Source organism: Triticum aestivum, chromosome 3D (genome assembly GCF_018294505.1).
Source record: "Triticum aestivum cultivar Chinese Spring chromosome 3D, IWGSC CS RefSeq v2.1, whole genome shotgun sequence".
NCBI classification, from domain to species: domain Eukaryota; kingdom Viridiplantae; phylum Streptophyta; class Magnoliopsida; order Poales; family Poaceae; genus Triticum; species Triticum aestivum.
Window position 1 is genome coordinate 363,372,938 of NC_057802.1, and position 12,054 is coordinate 363,384,991.

At 44.5% G+C, this 12,054-nt stretch overlaps 1 protein-coding gene and 1 pseudogene across 1 annotated transcript; both read right to left on the reverse strand.

The window, feature by feature from the left end:
* Positions 1-4,127: 4,127 nt before the first annotated feature.
* On the reverse strand, positions 4,128-5,220 carry LOC123076301 (uncharacterized; annotated as a pseudogene).
* A 741-nt stretch (positions 5,221-5,961) lies between these two features.
* On the reverse strand, positions 5,962-12,054 carry LOC123074670 (uncharacterized). The gene is made up of 2 exons (XM_044497449.1): positions 10,306-12,054; positions 5,962-6,309 (listed from the first exon to the last, which is right to left on the reverse strand). Exon 1 carries the CDS (start codon positions 11,775-11,777, stop codon positions 10,674-10,676), a length of 1,104 nt encoding a protein of 367 aa, XP_044353384.1. The 5' UTR covers positions 11,778-12,054; the 3' UTR covers positions 5,962-6,309; positions 10,306-10,673.

A 12,054-nucleotide genomic window follows, 5' to 3' on the forward strand; every position in this document is an offset into this window, starting at 1 on the left:
TCACATTGAGCTCATTATGATGATGCATTACCGAGTGGGCCCAGAGATACCTCTCCGTCACACGGAGTGACAAATCCCAGTCTCGATCCGTGCCAACCCAACAGACACTTTCGGAGATACCCGTAATGCACCTTTATAGTCACCCAGTTACGTTGTGACGTTTGGCACACCCAAAGCACTCCTACGGTATCCGGGAGTTGCACGATCTCATGGTCTAAGGAAAAGATACTTGACATTGGAAAAGCTCTAGCAAACGAAACTACACGATCTTTTATGCTATGCTTAAGTTGGGTCTTGTCCATCACATCATTCTCCTAATGATGTGATCCCGTTATCAATGACATCCAATGTCCATAGTCAGGAAACCATGACTATCTGTTGATCAACGAGCTAGTCAACTAGAGGCTTACTAGGGACAGGTTGTGGTCTATGTATTCACACATGTATTACGATTTCCGGACAATACAATTATAGCATGAATAATAGACAATTACCATGAACAAATAAATATAATAATAACCATTTATTATTGCCTCTAGGGCATATTTCCAACAAATCATGCCTTGACTTTCCAGCCATTCAATATGCTGATGATACCCTCTTGGTTTTACCGGTTGCTCCTACCCAACTCACACACTTGAAAAATCTGCTGATCCACTATGCTACTTACACTGGGCTCAAGGTCAACTATTCCAAATCCACCCTGCTTGCTATAAACACACGAGATGATGACTACCTTATCGAACTTGCTAGGCTGCCAAATTGGACAACGACCCATCAAATAACTGGGACTTCCTTTATGCCATTCTAAGCCCAAAGTGGACGACTTCTCCCCCTTGCCGAAAAGGGTTGCCACCAGGCTATCAGGATGTAACACCCTGCTCTCTACTGGGGATAAGCTCACCTTGGTCAAATCAATATTTTCAAGCATGCCAATCTTCTACATGTCCATACTAATGATCCCAATAACAGTGCTCAACCAAATTAACTCATAGCTGAAACACTGTCTTTGGAGGAAATATGGTTCCGGTGACAAGGGGATGGCTATGATTGCATGTGAGAAAGCTTGTCAGCCAAAATCACATGGAGGCATTGGAATACTTGATGCTGGAATCCACAACCAGGCACTCCTTATGATTTCTGCACAAATTCTTGAATAAGGAAGACATCCCATGAGTCAAAATCATTTGAGAGTCATATTACAGCCAACATCTACCAGATATCAGAAATGTAGGTTCTTTTTGGTGGAAAGCTATTCTCAAACTTCTACCAACTTACAAGAGGCTTGCACTATGCATACCAAGTCAAGGTGATACAATTGACTTTTAGAGGGATAAATGGCAACGACAAGAACTCTCAATTAGCTACCCACACCTTTTTTCCTTCTGCCATGACACAGAAATCACACTTCAAGAGGCCATTGCTCAAGATAACATGGAAGATATGTTTCAACTGCCCCTCTCAACACAAGCATACCAACAACTACTGCTACTCCAGTCAATTTTGCAAAATAGAGCACACTCAAATGAGAAAGATAAATGGATATGCAAAGGTAATCAGAGGAGTTATTCGGCAATCAAGATGTATAAAGCCCTTATGGGGGCCAGTTCTGCACACAATATTTTGGAATCACTCTGGAAATGTGCAGTTCGGCTGAGATACAAATTCTTCTTTTGGCTGTTACTACATGATAGAATTAACACCGAAAATCTCCTACTCAGAAGGTCCATGTATCTACCAGACTACCACTGTGCCCTATGCCACGATCAAACTGAAGAAACACTTATTCATCTATTTTGGGTTTGCAATTTCACCAATGACTGTTGGGATAAGATCACGCCTAATAGAGTTAGAGGCATCACAAATTACGATGAGATCCACATCAGACTCCTTGAGATACCACATAATTTGGCACTAGACATCATCATTGCAGGCTGCTGGAGCACCTGGTCCGTTAGAAATGATAAAATCTTTAGAAATGAAGCGCCACATACCATGAGTTGGATGCACTATTTGAAAGAAACGCTGAAGACTACTATTCACAGAGCTAAAGCAGCAAAGGCACAACAGTTACAATCCTGGATTGATTCTCATTTATGATTTTTCATGATGCTGCCTAGAGCTGGTATTGGGTAATTTAGTCTTTTTGTTATTTTGAGAGGAGAGACTTTGTAAATATTTACTTTTATTAATATAATTAACCGTAGAACAATTGTTCTACGGTACAGGCTTAAAAAAACACGCACGCATATGCTGTCGACCGATCGATGGCCTGTGACTGTGAAGTTTTGACTAGGGTCCAAAGCTGCCAATGGCGTCGCAGGCCCATGCATGTGGCTGTCAAGTTTATCCGTCTAGCTCCGTTTCTGTTTTCCAAGTGGAGTAGTAGTAGTAATAGCTAGTGTGTGCTCGAGCACATGTGGCCTGCTGTTTTGTCACACACCTTTGCGTGAACACCAAGAGCCACGCAGCGGATTAACAACTTGGGCAGCACTACTTGGCGATTAATGAGAAACCGACAGTACGAGTAATGAGAAACCGACAGTACGAGTTTAAACACCTTTCGAAGAAAGAAATGCGGAAGCATCTAAAGTATATGTTGTTCTCCAATTCCAGTTCTGGTAGAGATTCACGAGGCATAGTGTTTGTTTCAAAAAAAAAAACGAGGCATAGTGTTGATCCCGCCGGTGCCTTCCTTGATCCAGCTTTTTTCCAGCCCGCTTTCGAACCCCTTCAAACGTTTACTTTTACATTTACAGGAGACCTTATATGTCACTCAAAAAGTATATATGTCTGCAATGAAGTATGATTGGTGCAACTTGCTTTTCGAACTCTTTTCCACGCTTTGGTGGGCAAAGTCTGTGCGACCTAGCTTCAAACAGGACGGACGCTAATATTTGTGGAGCTGAGCACAGAATCTAGGCGAATATTCAAGAGATAATATAGCGGACTTATTGACTTTGACTAGCAGACTTATTTGTCCTGCCTGAAGCATCGTTGGTGTCAAGCTGTCATCACACAGAATCTAGCTAGTACTAGCGAGGTTCTAGTCTAGTCTTATAGACGACGAGCACACTAGTGGTAGTAGATTTTACACTGAAGTCATTTGCAGTCTGATTAATTAACAAGCGATGAACGCTCCCACTCCATGCGGCAGTGTGTAGGTCCGAAATGTATGCCAGGTGGTATGCTTGATTTATTTATTTGGTCTTCCTAGCAAATCACCCTCACGTTCGCATGGCAGTTGAGAATTCAGAAACGACAAGGGCTTTCGTGCGAAACACCCATGCTGCGGGTGCCCGTGAAGGAAGACCCACGGAAAATGACCCAATAGACGCCGAAATCCGAGCCACGGTCAGCCCGGTCTCTCACTCTATCTCTCTGTCTCAATAAACATTCGCAGAAGCGCAGGGTTGACTTGGAATAGCGGCCCTCCTCCTGTACTCCATACGCATTGCAGGTTGCAGCAGAGATTGCAAACAAGGCCGGCCGTATTAGAGCAACTCCAACGCACCGACCCAAACGGACGGCGCTTTTGTCTTTTCTTTGTCCGTTTGGGTCGGCCGCCCCTTCGACGTCCGTCCTGTTTTATATTTGGATAGGCAGTGCGCCAACGCGCCGACTCATTTCATGTCCGCACATAATTTTAAAAAAGGTCCGCGGCCATAGATCATGCCAGCGGCCATGTCTCATGTCGGCACCATGCCAACGCCGATATACAATACCGGCTTTAAAATATCACCACACTGTTTATGCTGGCGCACTCGCCAGCGGCCGGCAAACATGCCGGCACACAAAAAAGAGTGTGACTTGAGTTCGACCACGCCATCGCGGGCCCCGTGGTCATGCCCGCACACCTGCCGGCATAAAAAAGAAGGATGGCGCTCGCCGCCGTAGATCATTCGTCGTCGAACTTGAGCATGTTGGCCTGCATCTTCTCGAATCACAGCCTCTTCCTTGGCGACACGGTGTTGAGATCCACCTTCATGATCTCCACCCCGGTCATCATGCTCGCGAGAGCCACTTCTTTCACCTTGGTCTTGGCTTTGGCGGCCACGATCTCTAGCATCTTGGCTTGCTTCTCCGCCTCCATCTCAAGCATCTTGGCTTGCTTCTCCGCGTCCATCTCAAGCCTCCTTCTTTGTGAAGGCGTTCATTTTCTCTTCTTTGTAACGCCGGCGCTCCTCCTCCCTTGAGTCCTTCTTGCTCATCATGCCCCCCACGCGACTTGAGGGCGGCATATTGCGCCTTGAACTTCTCCTCGTCTTTGATGACCCTAAAGCAATGGGAGAGGCTGAAACACTTGCCATTGTGTTGTACCTTGAATGCCTCCAAAGCTTGAAATGCCTCCAAATGTATTTCATGCAAGCATATTGGCAAATGGTATGCAAATGAACACGCAACTATAAACTTGATGACACAAAAGAGGCGGGCCTTGACGCTCTCAAGAGTGGCACAAAACTTGTTGCATTCTTGTTGGATCACCCTCCATCGCTTCGAAATGGACACCCACCCGCGCGTGCTTACTATTTGGTACGGCGGAAACTTCTTGCGCTCATGGAACTCACGGTGGACACGAATCCAAAAAGTTGAATGCTTTTGTTCGGCGCCCGTCTTGGGGTCTTGCCCAATGTCTCTCCGACACTCACAAAGAAGCTTGTCCTCGGCCGCCGTGTATGCCTTGGCCCGCTTGCTCTTGCGCTTCGGCTTCGCCCCGGCGGTTTGGTTGGCGAGCTCGTCCTTGAACAAAGACTCCCCTTCGATGTCGCACTCGTCCTCTTCCTCTTGCCCGTAGTCCTCCGGAAACTCATGGTCGAGTGGGAAGCCCTCCAGGTCCAGGCCGACCTGATCACGCATGAAGGCCGCCTGATCTTCATCAAAGGTGGACGGCGTGAACGCCCCTCGGCCGTCCTGGCTTTGTGTCTCACCGAGATCCTAGCCAGTGGCCGGCGCACCACCCTCGAAGATCATGTTCTGCATGTAGTCGTCATTGTCGGAGGCCGGCATTCCGTCGAACAGGTTGCGTGCGCCCGGCAGCACGCCGGCTGGCATCTGCCGCGCGCGTTTCCTCGCGCCTCCGGATGACGAGCCACCGGCCACCGGTATGGCATTCAGGTCGATGGGCGCAGGCGCGGGCGTGGAAGGCGCCACCACCCTCACCTCGGGCGAGCACTCCCCGGAGAGGCGGGAGGCCTGCGGGTAGACGTGGAAGCCGGGCATTGGGGTGCAAGCCGACGCGCGGGGCGAATTGTGCAGCACCATCCGAGGGAACGCGGATGAGTCGGTGTTGGCCGCGGCCACAACGGCGTTGACGAGGTCGTGCTGGATAGGGTTTAACCCTAGCATGTACATCGCCTCCCTTGTTGTCGCCGCGAAGCGGGCGTTGGTGACCTCCTGCTGCGCGGCGGCGGCGGCGACGGCCGCCGCGATGGCTTCATCCCTCGCGTCCGCCGCGTGCCTTCGGCCCTTCCTCTTGGCCGACTCCCTTGCCCGTTGTTCGGGCGTCAGCGTCTTCTTCGGCTTGGGCGTGGCGGCTGTCTTGCGGGGGGCGCGAGGTTTGGCTTTGCCGGAGGGGGCGGTTGTCATGCCGGACGAGGCGAGGCAGGCCGCGGCATCGAGGTCGTCGTCCATGGCGGGGGGAGGGGGAGCGCACGCGGTCGGGAGGGGTTTTGAGGAAAATGAAGGAAAATGGTGAAGGCTGCCACCGACCAGCGGGCCTGGGGGAGGAGAAGGCGCGCGCGCGTCCGTCTCGTGTCATCGCCGATGCAAATCCGGCTCAAAAATAGGCCAGAAATGGGTCGGCAGACGGACGCCAAGCGGAGGCACATCCGTTTGGGTCGACGCGTTGGGCCGACTTTTGTGTCCGCGCCGATCCAAACGGACGCCAGAGGACGAAATGGGTCGCCCTGTTAAAGTTGCTCTTACTAACTTTTTTCTGAAAGAAAGGGGGATCCCCTCGATTTCATTAACGAAACCAAATATCTGTCAATTCCAACCAGAAATGCAGACCAACATGTTTTTGTGTTTCCAAAACTTCGCCCATGCCCTCTCTTGTATACAAGGATGGCAAGGCTTTAAGGAGAAAAGGTTCCTATGTGAGCATCACCCACAAGGAACTCAGCTAGACCAGACACAGCCTGAACAAAACATCTAAGCAAGCAAAACTCTCTATAGTCCACTAATTTTGAATCAATCTTCGATCCTTGGAACCCAAGATGCCCAGCTCCTTCGCGCCTGGAAGATGTCACTCGCGACTCGCTCCAGCAGCTTTGCGCCCTGTTGCAGCTCCAGTTTTGCGTCCTCCCTCCCCTGCAAAACACTCCAATCATTAATCCAATGCACCATCTTATACATAACCACACTAGGATCAGCAGGCCAGATATGTTGAAAACAAGCTAAATTTCTAGTCTTCCAGATGCTCCAAATCAAAGCCGCTACCCCTACAAAAATTACTTTCTTTTTCTTCTTTCCAAAATTTCCCAGCCAAACATTCAAGCATGTTTCCACATTGTAAAAATCACATTGAATCCCTATTATGTGGCTTACCATACTCCACATATATCTGGCCAGGGGGCATTGGAAAAAAAGATGGTTAATAGATTCATTTTTACCACAAAAAAGGCATTGTTTCTCACATTTTTCGCCCCTATGAAGTAGAACATCCCTGGTTAAGATACTTTTTTTGGTAACTAGCCAGATGAATGTTTAATTCTAGGGGGTATTTTAACTTTCCATAAGAATCTATTTGGACATTTTTCCCCAACTTGTAACACCGAATAAAAAGATCTAACGCTATATTCTCCCAATCCCTCTGGGATCCAGAAAAGCTTATCATCTTCTTTATTCAGGACGACTTCTCCACACATTTTCAGTAGATCTTGCCATTGACTTGCCTTATCCCCCACCAAATTCCTCCTGAATTTCAGCGAGGTGAGATGAGAAGACAAAGCGTCAGCTACAGCGATATGTTGGTCTAGAGAAACATTATAGAGTTCATGGAAAGTGACTGCTAAGCTCTTGCTTCCAGTCCAATTATCTTCCCACAATCTCGTTTTCTCACCATTCCCTATAATAAATTTGCAACATGCCAAAAACAGATTTGCATTTCATCACACCCTCCGAGAAGTGTGAGTCTCCTGCTTTTTTTTGCACCTGTCCAAAAGTGTTTTTCCCAATATATTTGTCCCATAAGACGTTTTGCCATAAACCTTTTTCATTGAAAAGTTTCCAAAGCCAATTGGATAGTAAGGCAATATTCATTTAATCAAGGTCCAGAATCCCTAGGCCACCCAGTGTTTTGGGTCTACAAACTCTCTCCCAAGCAACTAGGTGGTATTTATGTTTATCTTCCTCTCCACTCCATAAAAAACTTGCCCTTGGTCTATCCATTTTCTTTTTAACCCCCTTAGGAACCTCATAAAAGGAGAGCATGTAAAGGATTAGACTAGTGAGGGAAGAATTTATTAAAGTGGTTCTTCCAGCAATATTTAAAAGCCTACCTAGCCAACTCCCTAGTCTTTTCTCCAATTTGGAAATAGAAGGGTTCCAATCAGTTCCTTTCAATCTTTTCTCGTCCAAAGGAATCCCCAAATATTTAAAGGGAAGCTTTCCTTTTCTACAAGTTAAGATTTCTTCAAATTGTTTAATTCTGTCTTCATCCACCCCAACACAGATCACTTCACTCTTATGAAAATTAATTTTCAAACCAGACATAATCTCAAAAAGGTTCAGAATCCTTTCACATTTTTTGCTTGCACCAAATCATCCTGAAAAAGAATGATAGTGTCATCTTCATATTGCAAAATAGACACATCATTTTCTTTGTGATTTTTAGCAAGACCACTAACCAAATTTTTTCCTACAGCTCTGTCAAATGAAATTGCGAGTATATCTACCGCTAGCTCAAACAACAAAGGAGATATTGAGTCTCCTTGTCGTAGTCCTTGATGGGTTTTGAAATAGGAGCCAATTTCTCCATTAACCTTACTAGCTACCTTCCCTCCAGTAACTGTCTTCATCACCCAATTAATCATTCTACCTGGGAATTTTTTCATCTCAAGAATATGAAGAAGAAAAGGCCATTTAACTTTGTCAAAGGCTTTTTCAAAATCAATCTTAAAAAGTACCCCCGATTTCTTTTCTTTATGCATAGAATTCAGAGTTTCATGTAGCACCACACACCCTCTAGTATGTATCTCCCCTGGATAAAAGCAGTTTGAGATGCCTTAATTACCCCAGAAATAACAAGCACAATTCTGTTAACTAAGATTTTTGTAAAAAAAATTAAAACCACATTCAGCAAGCAAATTGGTCTATATTACTGAATTCTACCAGCATCACTTCCTTTCGGAATGAGGGAAATAACCCCATAATTTAGTCTCTCCAGATCTTGATTATGAGAATAAAATTCCTCAAGCAATCTGAATAGATCACTTTTCACCAATTCCCAATAATGTTGATAAAATTCAATACTAAAACCATCCGGTCCAGCAGCTTTATTTTTTTCCATTCCAAACACGGCCTTCTTCAACTCCTCCATTGTAAACTTTTTTGTGAGAAAGTTTTGCTCCTTCTCAGTGAGTGTTTCCACCCCACTAGAGTCTATTTTAAGAGCATTATTTTCTGGTTCACAAAACAATTTCTTATAGAAATTAGTAGTATAATTTTTCAGATTATCTTGCCCCTCAATCACCCCTTCATCTTGCTGCAATTTAATAATCCTATTTTTCCTCAATCTGCCATTAGCTTTAATGAGATAGTATCTAGTATTTGAATCTCCTTCCAGCAACTCAGTATCATGGGACCTTTGCAACCATTTAATTTCATCCTCTTTTAAAAAAAATACAATTCATCACGGTAAGTTTTCTTATATTCTCTGTCATAGCTATTCAACACCTCATCTTCTTCTAACTTATCTAGCCTGTCAATTTCTTCGAGCAATCCTTTTTTCTATGTCCTCATGTTAGCTTCAAAGTAGAGGTTCCACCCCTTCAGCGCTTTCCTCAATTCTTTCATCTTATTGTGAAATTTATCAAGGAAAGAGATACCAGGGTATTCCTTATTCCGCACCTTTTCAACTATTTTATCCAGGTCTACCCTCTGAAACCAGCAATTTTCAAATTTGAAAATGTAAGGTTTCGGTTGCAGTTCCCCAGTTCTAATAATCAACGGTGTATGATCCGATAATCCCCAGTCCAGCGTATCTATGTGTACTGAGGGAAAAAATTTCTACCAGGCAGGTGAGATCAACACTATCTAACAATGCATAAGTGGGGTCCTCATGATTGTTAGACCAAGTGTATTTCCTTCCCACCAAAGGTAGCTCCAGCATTTCCCCAAAAGTAATGATGGAGTTAAAAAGTAAACTCCATTTGTTATAGCCTCCAGGTTTATTCTTGTCACTACTTTTCCTAGTTAGGTTAAAATCTCCTGCAACCAGCAAGGGATTTTTGGATTTCTTAAAAATATGCACCAGTTCCACTAGGAATTTAGGTTTGCCCGAAGGTTGTGCATCACCATGAACTACTACTAAGTTCCAAGTAAAACCATCACTAACATTACTGACATTAACTCTAACAAAATATTCACCAAACTCAACCTCTCTTTTAGCTAAAGTAGTTTTATTAATACCTACTAAAATTCCACCAGACCTTCCTCTAGAAGGTAAAAAATCCCAACCAAAATCTTCCTGGGTACTCAACGCCGACAACTCCAATGAGGTGAATTCACCTGTGATTGTTTCTTGGACACCCACAAAATCAAGGTTGTTCATAGTAATTTGTTCTTTAATAAAATCCTTCTCATTCTTATCTCTAATTCCCCTACAGTTCCAAATCAAGCCCCTCATTTTTTTTGTCAGAAGGCAGAGGGTAAGGAAGTTTATGTGGGAAAAAAAATTACTTAATTTTTCCTTTTTTCTTCCTCCTCAACACAGTTTTCACCGGGGTAACTGCAATAGCCTCAAAAGAAGTGCTATTTGCTTTCAGACCCTCCCTCACATTTCCCAATACATTTTCCATTCTTATGTCTACCTGTTCATCATCCTCATTTTTACGTAATAACAACAGGTCCAGAAAAATGTTATTAACATCTTCAGGTTCCAACACATGTTCTTCTTCCTGAGCATTTTTAGTTTCCCTGAAGCTTGCTAGATAAATTTCTTTCCTGGCCTGTTCTAAAGTTTGTATCAAGTTCAGGTTATGTTCCACCATATCTATAGTAGCCCCAAATCTATTCCTATCAAATTTGCCACATCAATCAACTCAATATTTTCAAGTTAAGAAGTGCTAGCAGTTTCAGACATACCTTCAGATAGAGCTAGATTTTTGGCTCTGGCCAAAGTCATAGCTCTATCCAGTATAGGAATGTCATCTCTGTCCTTCAAGGCAATCCTCCCACTGTATCTTGGAAGCTCTTGGGTTTCACCTCCTTTGATGTTTTCCATTTCTGCCCCTTCAACAACATCAATCCCAAGTTTTGTGCCAAGACTCACAAACTGAGAAGGTTCTTCCTCATTAGCTTTCTCCTATGAATCATCCTTTTGCATCTCATCATCCTCCCTTTTCTCTCCCTCTCCATTGACTGATGTAGAGCCTATCTCCTCATTAGTTTTATTAAGTTTCTGAATATCCAGATTCCTATTGTACAATAGCTTATCAGCAGCCTCTTGCTCTTTAATAGCAGCCTCTTTGTCTTCTAGCTAGTGCCATCCTGGTTCTAGTACTTGCACAGATTGCAACATTTGCATCTGTTTTTGCTTTCTTTGCCTCTCTGTTTTCATCCTCCTCATGTTGGAAATCCATCCACTGCTCATATCCTTGTGATAGTTCATCTTCTAGTTTGGTCCATCCTTCATCTAAAACCTCTTCCACCTCAAAGAAAATTCTGTAAACCATGAGATTTGGAGTTGTCAGCTTAGTCCATCTGGGGATTTTGGTGTGATCCACCACAGCAATCTTCAGCTTGACCAAACCACTTATGTTTACCAAATCCACGTCAACAATTTGCACATATCCAATCATTGATCCAATCTCACAAAGCCCCTGATAGTTTTTCATTGTTTTTGGTACCCCCTTAGCGCTGACCCATATCAATGCTAGTTTACCAATAGCCATAGCATCATCATTCCAGACTTTCACTTTGATCATTATGTTTCCACCTTTCAGAGGGACCCAGTCATAAATGGCAGCCTCATTGATCCTTGCAACAGATGGAAAATTTAGCAGGAAAACTCCATCAGACACTTTCTTTGCTTTCCAATCCCACCTCCAGGGGTAAGTTTTTGCCAAGCTATTGATAAGATCCTCTGAATCAATTTCCAAATCACAGTCATCTCTGAGCCTGACCAAAGCTACTGCATCATTATTATTATTCCCAGGTAACTCTTTTGCATGATCTGCCACAAAAATGCCTAGTCCTTCTCCTCCAAACCCCACCAAAGATGCCACTGGTTTTTTCTGATGCAGCCATGCACATAATTCAGCTATGTGTGTGATGGAACATTTGACTTTAGCTTCACACCCCTTGGAATTATGACCCTTCTCTCCACATTTGTGACAGATGATCTTGTTAGTTGCCTGTTGTTTGTTTTCCATCCCCCCTCCCGCAGCGTCTTGATTACCATTCAGAACTCCCCCTGCATAGATTGCTTTGGATGTCTGAATATCACTGTCACCCCCTCCCCCACTTTTTGTTGCAGCGCTAGACTTCTGCTGGTAATTGCTAGCGGTAGGAGGCAAATTGGTCTGAAATGTTGACTTATACTGAAACTGACGCATGTCACGGCCACCACCCTCACGATTCCAATTGCCAAAGCTCTCTCTAGCAAAGTGGTTCTGAAATTGATTACCTTGAAATTTTTTGAAGGGGGGTCGAGGGCGGACATGGTAGCCCTAATCTTGTCTATCAAATTGTGCATCCCTTCCATAATTCATCACCAGTCTCCAGTTACTTCCTCTCTCAATACCTCTTCCACCGCCACCTCTTCCTGGATCGAAACGATCAGCCATCTCCGGGAATCGAGGGCTGCTGGTATTCGTGGCGGCGGAGGGGAGC

Excerpts from the sequence above, each read along its gene's own strand:
- LOC123074670 (XM_044497449.1), bottom strand. The coding sequence starts at position 11,777 with ATGCGTCAGTTTCAGTATAAGTCAACATTTCAGACCAATTTGCCTCCT.